The sequence below is a fragment of the Pristiophorus japonicus genome, chromosome 7 (assembly GCF_044704955.1).
Source record: "Pristiophorus japonicus isolate sPriJap1 chromosome 7, sPriJap1.hap1, whole genome shotgun sequence".
In the NCBI taxonomy this organism is placed as follows: Eukaryota; Metazoa; Chordata; class Chondrichthyes; family Pristiophoridae; genus Pristiophorus; species Pristiophorus japonicus.
In genome coordinates, this window is record NC_091983.1 from 72678426 (window position 1) to 72694959 (window position 16534).

At 44.9% G+C, this 16534-nt stretch overlaps 1 protein-coding gene and 1 long non-coding RNA gene across 6 annotated transcripts in view; one reads left to right on the plus strand and one right to left on the minus strand.

Moving 5' to 3' along the window:
• The window catches only part of LOC139267161 (tudor domain-containing protein 6-like), a 118567-nt gene extending 106109 nt beyond the window's left edge, over positions 1–12458 (minus strand). For all 5 annotated transcript variants that reach the window (XR_011593840.1, XR_011593841.1, XM_070885049.1 and 2 more), the window contains exon 1: positions 5601–12458. Coding sequence is in view for 3 of the 5 variants with exons in the window: in XM_070885049.1 (XP_070741150.1) it covers positions 5601–12249 (6649 nt within the window). In the remaining 2 variants the exon portion in view is untranslated. The remainder of the gene's footprint in view (positions 1–5600) is intronic.
• On the plus strand, positions 10960–12951 carry LOC139267164 (uncharacterized). Its single transcript, XR_011593842.1, has 2 exons — positions 10960–11109; positions 12585–12951. It is a non-coding gene; the product is annotated as an uncharacterized lncRNA (long non-coding RNA).
• The last annotated feature ends 3583 nt before the right edge of the window (positions 12952–16534 follow it).

Consider the following 16534-nt stretch of genomic DNA (forward strand, 5'->3'; position numbering starts at 1 on the left):
TTGGAAGTTAAGTCTAGAGGCAACAAAGGCATGGATGATGCCTTCAGCAGCGGATGAGCTGAGGCAAGGGCGGAAACGGGCGATGTTACGGAGTAGGAAATAGGTGGTCCTAGTTATGCTGCGGATGTGTGATCGAAAGCTCATTGCAGGGTCAAAAATGCTACCAAGGTTGCGAACAGTCTGATTCAGCCTCAGACAGAAGTTGGGGAGAGGGATGGAGTCCGTGGCTAGGGAACAGAGTTTGTGGCGGTGACCGAAAACAATGGCTTTGATCTTTCCAATATTCAATTGGAGAAAATTTCTGCTCATCCAGAACTGGATTTCAGACAAGCAGTTTGAAAATTTAGAGACCGTGGAGGGGTTGAGAGAAGTGGTAGCGAAGTAGAGGTGGGTGTCATCAGCATACATGTGGAAACGGACACTGTGTTTTCAGATGAGGTCACCAAGGAGCAACATGTAGATGAGAAACTTTGTCTTTGGAATGCTCAGTCAGTAGCTTAAGTTTATTTCCACAGTTTTGTGGAGGATGCCATGAACAACAGAAACCGTATACCTTTATTCAGTACACCACTAAGAGTCATAGCACAAGAAAGAATTTTGTTTTCATTCTCTTCTGGACAGATATTCAGCATAGCAGTTGTAACTATGGAGTAAGTGAAAAAGTTAACAAGATACTTCTAATAAAGTTTAATACAGAGTAATTAATTTACGGAGGAAGAGGACGAGAGGGAAGGGGAGGAGAAAGAGACCAGAGGGAGCACGGGGGGTGTAAAACACAAGTGGGTTGAAGCAATGGGGTTGGGGAAACCAGGGGGGAGGGGGGCGGAGGGAGAAGAGAAGAGAAGGGGGAAGAGAGAATAAATTAATTAGCCTTCATGAGAGCTCACTAGAACTGAATTTAAAAATGAAGAAAAGACAAAATTGTTCCGAGTACCGTCACATTCTATGTACTAGAAGTTCAATTATCTGAGAATCAGCCAAGTCAGAGCAGGGTCAGGATCCAATGGAAGTCAGGATTGTTTGAGGGCTTATATTAAAAACAAAATACATTGTTTAATAAGGAAAACATGGATGCATAGAACCAGAAGAGACCATTGAGGTCCACTTCGCCAGTCTCAGATTGAGTTTTGTTTTTAAATGGTCCGGAATTTGCGATCAACAGCAAAGCAAAGGCATTCGATGCTGGCCCCAAAGATCATAGAATAGAATCAGAAATTTACAGTCATTCAGCCCATTGTGTCTGGACAGCTGAAAAGAGCAATCCAAACGAATTTAACTTTCCAGCTGTCAGTCCGTAGCCTTGTATGTTACAGCACTTTGTGCATATCTAAGTACTTTTTAAATGCGATGAGGGTTTCTGCCTCTACCACCTTTTCAGGTAGGGAGTTCCACCCCCACCATCCTCTTCTGGGTGAGCAAACTTCTCCTCAAATACCCTCTAATCCTTCAACAGTTTGAACCTCTCAAATCCTACAACCTCCCTTATGAGAACATAAGAAATAGGAGCAGGAGGAGTAGACCATACGGCCCCTCGAGGCTGCTCCGCCATTTAATACGATCATGGCTGATCCAATCATGGACTCAGATCCACTTCCCCGCCCGCTCCCCATAGCCCTTTAATCCCTTATCGGTTAAGAAATTGTCTATTTCTATCTTAAATTTATTCAATGTCCCAGCTTCCACAACTCTGAGGCAGCAAATTCCACAGAGTTACAACTCTCATAAGAAATTTCTCCTCATCGATTTTAAATAGGTGGCCCCTTATTCTAAGATCATGCCCTCTGGTTCTAGTCTCCCCATCAGTAGAAGCATCCTCTCTGCATCCATCTTGTCAAGCCCCCTCATAATCTTAAGTTTTGATAAGATCACCTCTCATTCTTCTGAATTCCAATGAGTAGAGGCCCAACCTACTCAACCTTTCCTCATAAGTCAACCCCCTCATCTCCAGAATTCAACCTAGTGAACCTTCTCTGAACTGCCTCCAAAGTATATCCTTTCGTAAATATGGAAACCAAAATTGCACGCAGTATTTCAGGTGTGGCCTCACCAGTACCCTGTATAACTGTAGCAAGACTTCCCTGCTTTTATACTCCATTCCCTTTGCAATAAAGGCCAAGATTCCATTACCCTTCCTGATCACAAGCTATATCTGCATACTAACCTTGTGTGTTTCATGCACAAGTACCCCCAGGTCCTGCTGCACTGCAGCACTTTGCAATCTTTCTCCATTTAAATAAGAACTTGCTTTTTGATTTTTTTTCTGCCAAACCTCACAATTTCCTACATTATACTCCCTCTGCCAAATTTTTGGCCACTCACTTAGCCTGTCCATGTCCTTTTGCAGATTACTTTGTGTCCTCCTTACAAAGATGGGAGGAAAAGCAATGTGTATCATCAGCAAACTTGGCTACGTTACACTCTTTCTTGTCCGGCATCATTCCCAGCCCGGGGGGCGCATGCGCAGAATGCAGCCGGGTCATTGACAGCAGCGTTATCAGCATTACCCAGTGTCTTAAAGATGACAGACAAGGTTTTAATTTAATTTCAGGGATCAAAGGACATTCACACACAGATCCAAGTTTTTCTTTTAGGAGTCAGTCACAATGTTTTCAAACTGCAGTTTCTAGATGCTAAATGGACTATCATTAGTTGCCTATCTTCTGCGCAGCGCATGGCTCAGTGGGTAACATTCGGGTGAATCGGGACTAAATGCCGCACAGTAGCCTTCTGCGCAGCGCATGCGCAAATCCAGCTTCGGGGTCGGGATGTCATCTTGTGAGACAACATTTAATAAAGTAGCGTGGAGAAGGAGCGTGACAGGAGTTTTGGAGCCAGAGCGTGGCGGAGGTGGTCAGGGGCACGAGCGGTCATCAGGACCCAGTAGAGGGTCAGCGTGATCCAGAAAATTCTCTTGTCTGGCACAGGCCAGGTCCCAAGGATGTCGGATTTGAGGGGTTCAACTTGTACTAATTACTTTAAATCTATGCCCCCTGGTTATTGGCCTCTCTAAGGGAAATAGGTACTTCATATCCACTTTATCTAGCCCCATAACTTTATACATCTCAAGTTACCCCTCTGCCTCCTCTGTTGCAAAGAAAATCCCAGCCTATCCAATCTTTCCTCAGCTAAAATTAGTCAGTCCTGGCAACATCTCTGTAAACCTCCTCGGTTCCCTCTCTAGTGCAATCACATATTTCCTGTAATGTGGGAAGCAGAACTGTACACAGTACTCTAGCTGTGGCCTAACTAGTGTTTATACAGTTCAAGCATAACCTCCCTAACTCTTATATTCTGTGCCACGGCTATTAGAGGAAAGTATCCTGTATGCCTTCTTAACCACCTTATCTACCTGTCCTACTACATGCAGGGACACTTCTCTGTATCCTACCAGTTATTGTGTATTCCCTTGCCTTGTTAGCCTTTCCCAAATGCATTAGCTTACTTCTCCAGATTGAAGTCCATTTGCCACTTTTCTGCTCACCTGACCAGCCAATTAATATCTTCCTGCAGTCTACAGCTTTCCTCATCAACCAAAATGGACATTTTCTGTAACATCTACAAACTTCTTAATCATACTCCCTACAGTGATGTCTAAATCATTGCTATATACCACAAAAAACAAGGGACCTTGTACTGAGCCCTGCAGAACCCCACTAGAAACAGCCTTCCATTCACAAAAGACACGCAACCAATGTTCCTCATAATTTTTGTTTGGGTGTGGCCCCTTTAAAAAGGGCTGCACGGCCCAGTTTCCTTTAACATTTCAAATGTCGGTTCCGTGGAGAGCCGAGTGGCCGCACAGCTTATAGGGAACATTGCCGTCGACCATTAGCCTTTGTTTTTTTAACCACAATTTTGGATCCAACTTGCCACTTTCCCTTGGATCCCATGGGCTTTTATTTTTTTGACCAGTCTGCCATGTGGGACCTTGTCAAAAGCCTTGTTAAGATCCATGTAAACTTCATCAAACGCACTACCCTCCTCTTTACCGCCTCAAAAAATTCAATCAAGTTAGTCAGACACAATCTTCCCGTAACAAATCCATGCTGTCTATTCTCGATTAATCCGTGCCTTTCTAAATGATAATGATTTATACGGTCCTTCTGAATTTTTTCCAATAATTGGCCCACCATCGTGGTTAGACAGACTGGCCAGCAATTCCCTTTCTCCCTTTTTAAACAATGGTACATTAAGCAGTCCTCCAGCACCACACCTGTAGCAAGAGAGGATTGGAAAGGGATAGTCAGAGCCTCTGTTATTTCTTGCTTCTCTTAATAGCCTGGAATACAGTTCACCTGGGCCTGCCAATTTATCTACTTTCAAAGATGCTAAAACCCTTAAATATTTCCTCTCTCTATCTTATCTCATGTAATATTTCACATTCCTTCTCCTTAGCTACAATGTCTGCATCGTCCCTCGCTTTTGTGAAATCAGACGTAAAGTATTCATTAAGAACCAAAGATCTTGTGATCTGAGGCAAGTTGTTTGCCTTTTTTGATATTCAAGTGATTTTAATCACAGTGCAGTAGGAATCTTAGTGCGATGCTCTGTGACGTTAACAAGCTGTCAAAGCAGTTAATCACACTGCAGAATTCTCACACACAACCAAGAAATAAGCTACTGCTTTTATCTGGACTTGTTAAAAAACTGTTAAAGCAGAACAAAGATTGGGGCTCTCACATGGGGATATGGTAGGACCTGAAATGTAAACATTAAAAAATATGATTCATAACGGAGAAACAGATTACAATACTGTATAGCATGTTTTTCACCCGAGACATGGGGAGAACTTCAACTGACTATTTAAATGAATTATAACAATTCAAATGCATTTGAGCACCTGTTAAGGTGCATATAATCTTGAACCTAGACCATCTGTTATACAAATGAGGTACCCATTGTTTTCTGCCTGCACTGGCAAATATTTACAGCAGCATGAACATTTTTCCCCCATATTCAAAATCAAGTTCATGAGAACAGCCATGAATCAGACCAAGAGCAATGCAGTCTGTGCTACAGATCAAGCATGACCTATACCACAGAATTGTAGCTCACCATATAACTGGTGAGGCTGGTCACAAGAGGCTATTTAATACTGTTGCCCATTACATGTTATGTAAGTTGTAGGGTTTTCAAATATGAAGTTAAAATGGCTGCAATACCATCACAATGAGACAGACTAATTCCCTTATAACCACCAAAATAATTTTCCTGAAACAGCTCATTAGTTTGCATCACCCAACTGCAATGCAAGAAAAGGAACAGAATTTATTTTAAAATTCAACTAGAATTACAAAAAAAATGATTGGTGGAAGAGAATCACAAAGCAGATTTCAGGTAACAAAACATGAAAGCTATGACGTTGGTCAGTCATCTGGACATGTCAATTACTTCCAACTCCTTCAGAAAAGTGGTATACTTTCAGCTCTTCTAAAAAAACAGTAGAAAAGTACCCATAGGCTCCCAGGGAGGATTCAAAAGTATAAGGCATATTACTTTGAAATCTTACATCTTACTGAAATTTTAAAAACTTCCACTATTAAAATCTACTTCAAATTGGAAATTGGTTAGAATTATCTTAACACTAAGTTCTTGCTCACCTGTCTCAAAATGTTCCTCTGTTTCACTGCTGTTCACCTGGGCTTCTGATAAGTCATAGTAGTCATCATCATCGTCATGGGAGATGAGAATGCGGGTCATAGAATCATCACCGATCTCCTCTGTAAAAGGCTGATCATGTTGGCATTTAAAAATTTCTTCATACAGATCAATAGTCTGCACAGAACCCTGCAAATGTTCACTTGCTATATGTATCCCTTGTTTGAAGAACAGTGCTTCATTTTTAAGATCTGCATCTTCAGCCTGGCTGTTTGAAGAGTATTGATCCATACATGTCTGTATTGTAGGCATTCCTTCATCTGGGCCTGAAGACACAGCATCTTCAAAATTGCCAGCCACAACAGTCTCAATAGTGTCTTCAGTGGAAATTGAAGACAACACAACAAGTTCATGGGTCTTTGAAGTATTTAGCATTTGTACTTTATCTATACTATCCACTACTGGAGACAGTTCAATAGTCTGAAGATTAATTATGCATTCATTATTCTCTTCTAGTATATATACAGGACTTTTAAGATGCACCTCTTCCTCGTGATCACTTTGTACAAATTGCACAAAGCTGGCTGCATTTGGTACCTCAGAACACATTATGTTAGAAGTTATAGCCTGCATCAATAGTTTATCTTCTAGATTTAAGCCACCAGGGCTTGATTGCACAGGAGTTAACTGACTAGTACATGATGAATCATCTTCACATATCTGACCACTTTCATCACATTCATCAGTATGCGGATTCCACAAGTATCTCATTAGATCATTGATTATACCACCAACATACTGAATATGGACATACAATAAAGATGGTGTACTGCTGTTTCCACATTCATTTTCTATCACAGTAACTTTTAATAACTGATCTGAAAGATGAAGGAGCGCATCCATAGCACCATCTTTCCAAGAACCTTTAGATAAATCATATCCTGAAAGACAACACGGAAACGACTGGGTAGGAATCTTTAGTAGCTCTTTAGGCAACTTTTTAACTTGCTGTATTCCAACATCATCTTCATTCCCATAGTCAACATACTGCAGAGAAATTATGCTTCCATTTATTTTTTTCACTTCAGCTCTGTACCACTGTCCATCTTCACCATATTTACAAAAACAGCTGTCACCAACTGAAATGTTTGATAGTAATTCCCTGTTTGTAATACCAAGTACTCCTACTTCTTGCATTTTTGTTGCTAGCATTTGAATTTCAGGGGTTGCATACTGACACCAGAAATAGCTAGGACTTTCCACTGCAGTGATATACCCCTCAATGGCTTGTCCCACTAAAGGAATTCTCCTGATGTATCGTCCATAACTGGCTATGTCAGATGCACTCGCATTCAGTTTCTCAACACCAAATCCTGAAGCAGTTAGTCTGTTTCGGACTACATTGTCCAAGTTCTCATATATAGCCACTTCTAGTATATTATCCTCAGAAACTCTGATTACTTTTACAGTTACAGTTTTGTGCAAAACCAAAGTTTCAAAGAGTTCAATGGCTTTTTCAGACCAGCTATTTCCATCAATTGGAAACAAGCCATACAACTTACATTCATAAGTTAATGTAAATGCAGGAGTTACTTCTTTTATATCTTCACAGTTTACTTCTTCCTTAATGCCCTCCTTCAGAAAAAGTACCTCAACAACTCCGTTACAAACTTGCACAATTTCACATGTAGCCCAGTTATTATAGGCTTTGCTTTTCACCATACATAGATCGCCAGCCTTGGGAGCCAAATCATCATGACTGTCATCTTGAGTTTTCTCAAGTGATTCAATAAAAATGCCATCACCTGTAGTCTTAAACTGACACCAAAACTGCTGAGGAGACTTTACTGCAAAAACATATGTATTGAACTTTGAAGCAGGCCTTGCATCAATTACAGGATATTCAGTTGGTTGCTGAGAATATTGTGTACCACTTCTAAATACAAAGTCATTCAACAAGTCAGCCATTGGTCCTTGGCCATCATAGAGATGAACCTCCCACAGTTGCCCACACTGTTGTATAAATTCACATATTATTCCAGTTTTATTTGTTCTCTTTATGAATTCAGATACAGCTTCCTCACCATTTTCTCTGAAACTTGTATCTTGAAATCCTGCGAGAAAGCATGGTATACTGAGTCGTTGGACTTCCAAAAACTCTTTAGAAAGAGGAACTATTTTTGATGCCTCTACTGTTGCAGTATTACCATAATCTATATATTCCACAGAAACCAAATCATTACTAATTTGAGTTACAACAGCTCTGTATTGAGAACCATCCTCAGGAAACTCTGCACAAACTACATCACCTATCTGAAAGCTTCCAACTTTTTCATTTACATTACATGCATTCAACTTTTCTTCCATTGCAGTTATTTTATCTTCATTTTGGGGAAGCTGAACAAAAAAGTTTGATGGACTAACAACATGTGAAATAGATACCTCACTTTTAAATCCAGCATTCAACACTATCAGAGGGATGTCGGTCACCTTCGGCCAAGGCATAGTTAAGTTACTAGTGCTTTTTTTGCTAGAGTTTTCAACGCAACTGCCATCAAATGTGTGATATTCAATTTCCACAATGAATTTTACATTTGAAGATTCTTTTGCATTCTTTGTACATATTTTGTTGGGAACACATTTCTTTAGTCCAGCCTCTTCAGTCTCTGAAATAACCTCAGTTCTATTCTTCCATCTGTCCTGCTTGCAAGTAGATACAGTTACTTTGTCAGTTTCACGACTATCGAATTGGTCCTCAACTATACACCTTTTGAGAGGTAATGGCTCATGGTCACTCTTTGGTATGTAAGGGGAGCATGACTTTTCATTTTTATTTTTTTGCCTTCCTGCATTTCCATTTGTTTTTGTTTCACTGGTACTCTGCAAGCATAGCTGTTCTTTAATCTTTGCATTAATTTGCATGTTCCCATCATATAGTTCAACTATCAGTTTTCCATCAGTCTCTTTTGCTACTACTACAGCTTTTAAAGGCTTATCCATCACAGCTTTTTTAAACCAAATAATAATGTCGACGGATAAGTCAACTGGTATATCCGACAATCCACACTTAATTGCCTGCATGGGTAAGAATTTAACATCTTTTGCACTGTTGGGTATAGGAAGCAAGTCATCTTTATCAATGTCCAGTTTATTGCCATAGTCCACAAAAGAGACCCTAATTCGGTCTTGTATGGGCCACGCCAAAGCACGATACCACCGGTTATCAGTATATTTTGCAAGACAGATGGGATCTACACCCTGTGAAAAATTATAGCCCTGCATGTTAGAAGACAGTTTATTAACTTTGTATGCAAGTTTATCTAGAATACCCAAGTTTCTACCAAGTAGACAGTAGAATTTAGTTGGGCTTGCAACATGACTCACATACATTTCTTCTTCACTACCAATTTTCACATCATGAGTTGAATAGTAATAGGTATAAAGGCTTACTGATGGGGCAAGAACACTCGGTGATCCTACAAATTTAGCTAAGCCTCGCTCAATAAGTAACTGGCAAGCACTCTGAAAAGGAGTGTTCAAATCCACAACATTACACAGCCCTTTGCCATCTACAACAGTCAACGCATACACTGTGCATTTCAGCTCCATGTATAAGCTTAAGGCATTATCAATAAATTCCTGGAATGCAGCAATTGAATCTTCATTCCACATGAATGGATCAGGACCCATGGGCTGAATTATGTTATAAAGACTGCACCTAAATGCCTGACCTTTGAAAAGAAGAAATTCTGGTCTTATTGTACGCAAGTCACTTATGACCACTCTCTCTCTATTTCCATAATCAATGTACAACACATCCACTTCCATCGCAATCACTTTTCCAAGGGCCAGTGCTCTGTACCACTTTCCATCTTCAGAGTACTTTACAATACAAGCAGATTGATCAGGTTGAAAATTATCCTCATGTGTGTTATAATATTCCTGTATTTTACTCATTAATATCTTCAATTCATGTGCATTTTTAGTCATTTGACACCAAAAGTCACCAGGTTCATCAATGTAAGAAACTTGCACATCTACTGTGCTTCCCACTTTAAGATATTCTTGTTTATAGGGAGACTCTGTAATTACTGACTCCATCATTTCTATTCTAACATTACCTTCAAATGCTCCCTGATCAGAAAGTAATGTGGTTAGAGAATCATTTGAGCTCACTGCTGGTGTACCATAGTATTCTGTAAATGGCTTAACTTTTTCAGGAGTCATCGGTCTTTGCTCCAATGTGTCTTTTTTGCTTCTGCCATATGAATGATCAAGTTCTTCAGATGAATGTGAAATATGCAAATGGCCCAATAAATCCAAATTCTTAGAACTGAAATTTGAGATTTTAAGTTCTTTGCGATCAGCATAACCTGCTTGCAAGATTAACTTGTTCACACTGGGCTCTCCCTCATCTTCCACATCTAGAAGTTCAATCAAGTATTTGTCCATTTCCTTCTCTAAAACATGAACTACAAGATGTTTTTCGAATACTGCCTTTTCAAAATAGGCAATAGCTTCTCTACTCCAAGTCCCCTCTTTGGGAGAGAGGTCGGCAAGGCAGCACTTCACTGCTAAAGCAGGAAGTTTTCTATATTCTGGAAGCAAGGCCTTAACATCATGCCAGTCCACTACTTCCATGTTTCCGTAATCAATGAAAAATACCCTGAATTGGCCGTCAAGAATCTCCGTAATAACAGCTCTATAAAATAAGTGATCAGCCTTAAATTTAGCACAACATAACAAACCGGGTTCGGGCTTCTTTACCAATCCTTCATTTCGACCCAAATTTCCATACTTTTTGGCAATGCTGTTCATGAGCTTTTCAAATTCGCTGGCCGTCTCCATAGTTCGGATCCAAAACTCTGAAGGATTTTTCACAAATTCAACCAGGACATCATAAAATGCATTCAATTTCAGATTGGCGTTCTTCAGCAGAGAGATGCGATCTTTGGCTTTGGCAACCCCTTCGATCCTCCTGTCCCCGATGAGATAGTTGCCGCCACACTGGAGCGCGTTCAGTTTCTGGTAGTCCCCCTTCAGCCGGCCCTCCTCGCAGTGGCCGGGGGCCAGGCCCTCGGCCTGGGCATTGAAAGCCGCGTTGATGGTGGAGCCATCCTCCTGGTACAGGGTGACGTAGTAGACGTTCTCCACCGAGTTGTAGAACTCCACCTTGGCCTGCAACACCCGGCGCAGAATCAGCGACTTGAGCAGCTCGACGTGGCGCGCCGACCAGCCGCGGCCGTAGTCGGAGGCGTCGCGCAGCGCGAACGGGTAGGTGACGACGGGCATCTTGAAGTAGCCGGGGCTGAGCTTGCGCACCACGCGCGCCGGCACCACCTCTCGGTCGCCGTAGTCGACGTAGAAGACCTCGTGCACGCCGTCCGACAGCGTCTGCTGGATGAGCGCGCGGTACCAGCGGCCATCGCCGCTCTTGGCCGCGCACGGCGAGCCCAGACGGCGGGGCGGCCCGTCGGCCGCGCGGATGCTGCTGTTGTTGTCGTAGTAACGGTACATACTGTCGTGCAGCCGCTCGAGCTCGGGGCAGTGGCAGCGCAGCTGGCAGAAGAAGCGGTCGGGGTAGCGCACGTGCGTCACCCGCACCGTCACCGTCTCGTCCACCTGCAGCAACGGGTAGAAGTAGTTGAGGCTGTAGCCCGCCTCGCTCGGCGGCGGCGGCGGCAGCAGGCTCCGCGGAGCCAGGGCGGCGGACGAGCCGCCCGCCTCGGCGGTCCCGGAGCCGCCCAGCGCCGCCAGCGAGGACGAGGCGGACGACGCCAGCGACAACAGGCGCTCCTTGCGGAACGGGCCGCCCGACGGCCGCGAGGTGGACATCTCCACCAGCAGCCGGAAGGCGCTCCGGTCGATGGCCCTGGCCAGGCCCAGCTCGCACAGCTGCCGCGACACCCTGACCACCTCCACCAGCACCAGGCGGTTGGGCAGCACCGCCTCCACCTGCGCGTCCAGCGTGCGCCCCTGTAGGGCGCGGAGGAAGGAGAGCGCCCCCGGTGGCCAGGAGGTGGCCGCCCCGCTGCCCGCTCCACCCGGCAGCGGCGCTTTGGTGCCGCCCTCCTCTTCGTCGTCGTCTTCCGGCTCCTTTTTCCGCTCGCCGCCCTCTTCCTCCTCTTGCTGCTTCTCTAGCTCCTCCAACTCCTGCTGGTGTTCCTCCGCGGCGGCGGGGGGCCCGGCCGCCGGCACCAAGTTGGCCAGGATGCAACAGACCACCTCGGGCGGCAGCTGGAAGAAGTCCTTCTTACCTCGGTCCAGGCTGCGGCCTCGCGCCGGCAGCGCCCGCCCTTCGTCCAGCGTGAAGACGGTGTAATCGTCGCCGACTCGGCTCAGCACCCGGGCCCGGTGCCACTCGCCGCTCACCTCCACCAGACATCGCTCGTTGGTCTCCAGCGGGGCCGCCGTCACGCTGCGCCCGGCTCCTGCCACCCCGACCGCTCCTCCTCCTCCGCCGCCGAGCTGGCCGCTCTTCGCCCAGCTCTGTATCTCGCTGTGCAGCCTCTGGTACTCGGGTTGCCTGTCCCGCTGCTGGAAGCGGCCCCACAGCCTCACCAGCACGGAGCCCGGCCGAGGAGGGTCCACCCGGGTCACCCGCAAAGCGAGGCAGACGCCCGTGGGCGGCCACCCGGCGGTCGAGCACATGGCGATGCGACCGCGATGCACGGCTCCCGCTACCGTCTCAGACGCTGGTGTTTGGGTTCAGAAACAGCCCGCCCCGCTCGCGAGCCGGGAGCCGTTGACGCCGGAGTTCGATTGGAACTTTCCCATGGAGGCGACGGACAAACAGCCAGTGCTTTCAAAAGTGGCCACAGAACGCGCTGCAATTAAACTTCCCCCTCGATGGCGGGCCCTCACTGCGCATGCACCGGCTGGCTGAGTTCACTTTCAGCCGCTGGGGGGGGGGGGGGAAGGCAATCAGTTGATGGCTGATACGATTTCCTGTTTAAACTGGATTTACATTTTTTTTCGATTGTTAGCTTTTGCCACAGACTCTATTGCTCATGAACAGTTTTGAGCTACATCGGTTGTGAAGGCCGCTTGGAGAATTCTCAGATTGGAACAGCTAATCCCTCCTTTCCGAAGTTGGGCCATGGTACGATCCTGAGAGATCGCGTGCTCTGGTTCTACACACGCGCAGCGGAGAATTAGTCCGGTCGCGAGACTTGTGTGTGACGTTCCAGTTTCTTGTCGAAGTTCCTGGGGATTGTTCTATTTTGGGTGCATTGTTCAAGAACTTGTCTTCGATGGCTTCTTAGTCGAAAAATATTTTGGTTAAACCTCGCGAATGTTGCAAAAAGAAAACATCGCGGTTTTTTGTAATAAAGTGCCATCTTTCTGTGTGTCCATTTCTTGGAGCTGGTCTTATTTCTAAATGTTAATGCAGTTTTCACTGCTCGGGCGGTGTCTGCTTCTCGGGTGGAGACATCAACTTTAGTGACAGGTTGCAATTGTTTGTGGCCTTTTTGCAATCGTGGTGACCTTGATCATAACGGTGCAGCTTCATGGGTTGTCCCTGAAACAGCTGGAGCCACATACAACAGTGCAAGAATTGCCCACTCTTGGATAGTCCGTTAATCCTCTGAGGAACTTGGCTGGAGTAGGAGGATGTGCAGCTACCTTCAGAGGAAACCTTCATGTTGATCACCAATCTACATGAGAGTAATCACAGAATATTTCCAACATAGGTTAAGCTTGCTGCTATTCTTTCCAAAGAATCTCTGTCTCTCAAACCTGAAGGTGACAGACTCCTATAAGTATCAATAGCACTATTCACAGGGCTAGTGAGAGAAAGTTGTTCTGCCCTTGCTCCCTCATTGCTTTGAGACTCCCCAGTAGAGGGCTGTACAGATGTAATTTTCTCCATGGTACGCTGTACTTTTTTAAAACCTGTTGGGCGTGACTGCAGTTATATCAGAGTTGCAATGCTGTACATTCTCCAGCAGTTGCTGCAGGCTGTTTATGACAGACAACAGTGACTACATGTAAGTGTTTTGGGATGTTCGGTAGTCGTGAAAGGTGCTATATAAATGCAAGTCATTCTAAAATAAAATGTGGAAAAGGCCTGCTCCTGCATCAATGCCAGTCAGAAGTCCGATTCAATAGAATACCAATCATTTGCTAATAGAGCAGATACATATTGTATTATATCACCCTGCTCTGATCTTCCTATCCTGCACTTCCACTTACAACTCCTCACTTGTATATTATGTAATGTACCTTTCTTAGACTCATGGAAACATAGAAAATAGGTGCAGGAGTAAGCCATTCGGCCCTTCGAGCCTGCACCACCATCCAATATGATTATGGCTGATCATGCAACTTCAGTACCCCGTTCCTGGTTTTTCTCCATATCCCTTTAGCTGTAAGGGCCACATCTAACTCCCTTTTGAATATATCTAATGAACTGGCCTCAACAACTTTCTGTGGTAGAGAATTCCATAGGTTCTCAATTCTCCGAGTAAAGATGTTTTTCCTCATCTCGGTCCTAAATGGCTTACCCCTTATCCTTAGACTGGGATCCCTGGTTCTGGACTTCCCCAACATCGGGAACATTCTTCCTGCATCTAACCTGTCCAATCCCGTCAGAATCTTATATGTTTCTATGAGATCCCCTCTCGCTCTTCTAAATTCCAGTGAATATAAGCCCAGTTGATCCAGTCTTTCTTCATATGTCAGTCCTGTCATCCCAGGAATCAGTCTGGTGAACCTTCACTGCACTCCCTCAATAACAAGAATGTCTTTCCTCAGATTAGGAGACCAAAACTGAACATAATATTTCAGGTGAGGCCTCACCAAGACCCTCCTGCTCCTCTACTCAAATCCTCTAGCTATGAAGGCCAACATACCATTTGCCTTCTTCACCGCCTGCTGTAGCTGAATGCCAACTTTCAATGACTGATGTACTATGAGACCCAGCTCTCGTTGCACCTTCCCTTTTCCTAATCTGTCACCATTCAGATAATATTCTGCCTTCCTGTTTTTGCCACCAAAGTGGATAACCTCACATTTATATACATTATACTGCATCTACCATGCATTTGCGCACTCACCTACCCTGTCTAAGTCAGCTTATAGCCTCCTAGCATCCTCCTTAGCTTAGTGTCATCTGCAAACTTGGAGATATTACATTCAATTCCTTCATCTAAATCATGACCCACATTCCCTGGGATGCTAGTATCTATGCTGGTTTAGGCAGATGGTGGGCTTGATGCAATCTGCAGTGAAGTGCCTCATCTTGTGAAGACCCTGAAGGAAGAGAAAAGGAGTAAGATTTACAATGTATCCTCCAGACAATGGCTTCAGAGATAGGCATTATGTCTGTCATTCAACTGTTTTGCAAATGTAGGTCCTGCTGCTTTTGTATCGACAATCATGTTAAATGGAGTATATTTGCTGAGTTGTAGGACTATTTCTTCCGATGTCAGTCCTTTGATGGATTCCCAGCCAAAAAGGGTGAAGACCAACTCCTTGATCTCAACCGCTGACAGTGGTTCCAGCCTAGCTGGGTCTACCTGTCCTGGATTTCTATTGATAGTTATGAACTGCCTTGGCCTGTTAGCAGAGTACATGTATGATGATAACAAGTTCTTGTGTATCAAATAATAGAACTGTGCCCACATCACCTCCAGCCCTTTTCAAATTAATCTTTCTTGCCAATATCCTTTTGCAAGTGAACTGTGAAGTGCTATGAAACATAGAAATATAGACATAGAAAATAGGTGCAGGAGTAGGCCATTCGGCCCTTCGAGCCTGCACCACCATTCAATAAGATCATGGCTGATCATTCCCTCAGTACCACTTTCCTGCTTTGTCACCATACCCCTTGATCCCCTTAGCCGTAAGGGCCATATCTAACTCCTTGAATATATCCAATGAACTGGCATCAACAACTCTGCAGCAGGGAATTCCACAGGTTAAAAACTCTGAGTGAAGAGGTTTCTCCTGATCTCAGTCCTATTTGGCCTACCCCTTATCCTAAGACTGTGTCCCCTGGTTCTGGACTTCCCCAACATCGGGAACAATCTACCTGCATCTAACCTGTCCAGTCCCATCAGAATCTTGTATGTTTCTATGAGATCCACTCTCACCTTCTAAACTCCAATGTATAAAGGCCCAGTTGATCCAGTCTCTCATATGTCAAAAGCCCAGCTGGAGATCGAGAGCCAGCGGCAGTTGGTGAGAGGGGAGCGACCTGTCAAAAGCCCAGCGGGAGATCGAGAGCCAGCGGCAGTTGGTGAGAGGGGAGCGACCTGTCAAAAGCCCAGCGGGAGATCGAGAGCCAGCGGCAGTTGGTGAGAGGGGAGCGACCTGTCAAAAGCCCAGCGGGAGATCGAGAGCCAGCGGCAGTTGGTGAGAGGGGAGCGACCTGTCAAAAGCATACTGGTGCAGCTACAGCGGGAGAGAAAGCAAAATAGAAGTAGAAAGTAATCAAAAAGTGACGTCACAGCCAATGGGGTAAGTGATTGGTGAGTAGCTTTTCTTTTATTTTTTATATCAGTAAGTGAACTGTAACATTGTTATTACCAATTTAAGGGTATCTAAGGTTAAGACATGGCAGGAGAGCTCGGTCATGTGATATGCTCCTCCTGTACCATGTGGGAACTCGGGGACACTTCCGGTGTCCCTGGGCGCTACGTGTGTAGGAAGTGTATCCGCCTCGAGCTCTTGACGGTCCGCGTTGCGGAATTGGAGCTGAGGGTGGATTCACTCTGGAGCATCCACGATGCTGAGAATGATGTGAGTATCACGTGTAGTGAGTTGGTCTTACCGCAGGAGAAGGGTCCACAGCCAGATAGGGAATGGAAGACCAACAGGAAGAGCAGTGCAAGAAAGATAGTGCAGGGGTCCCCTGTGGTCATCCCCCTGCAAAACAGATACACTGCTTTGAGTACTGTTGGGGAGGATGACTCATCAGGGGAGGGCAGCA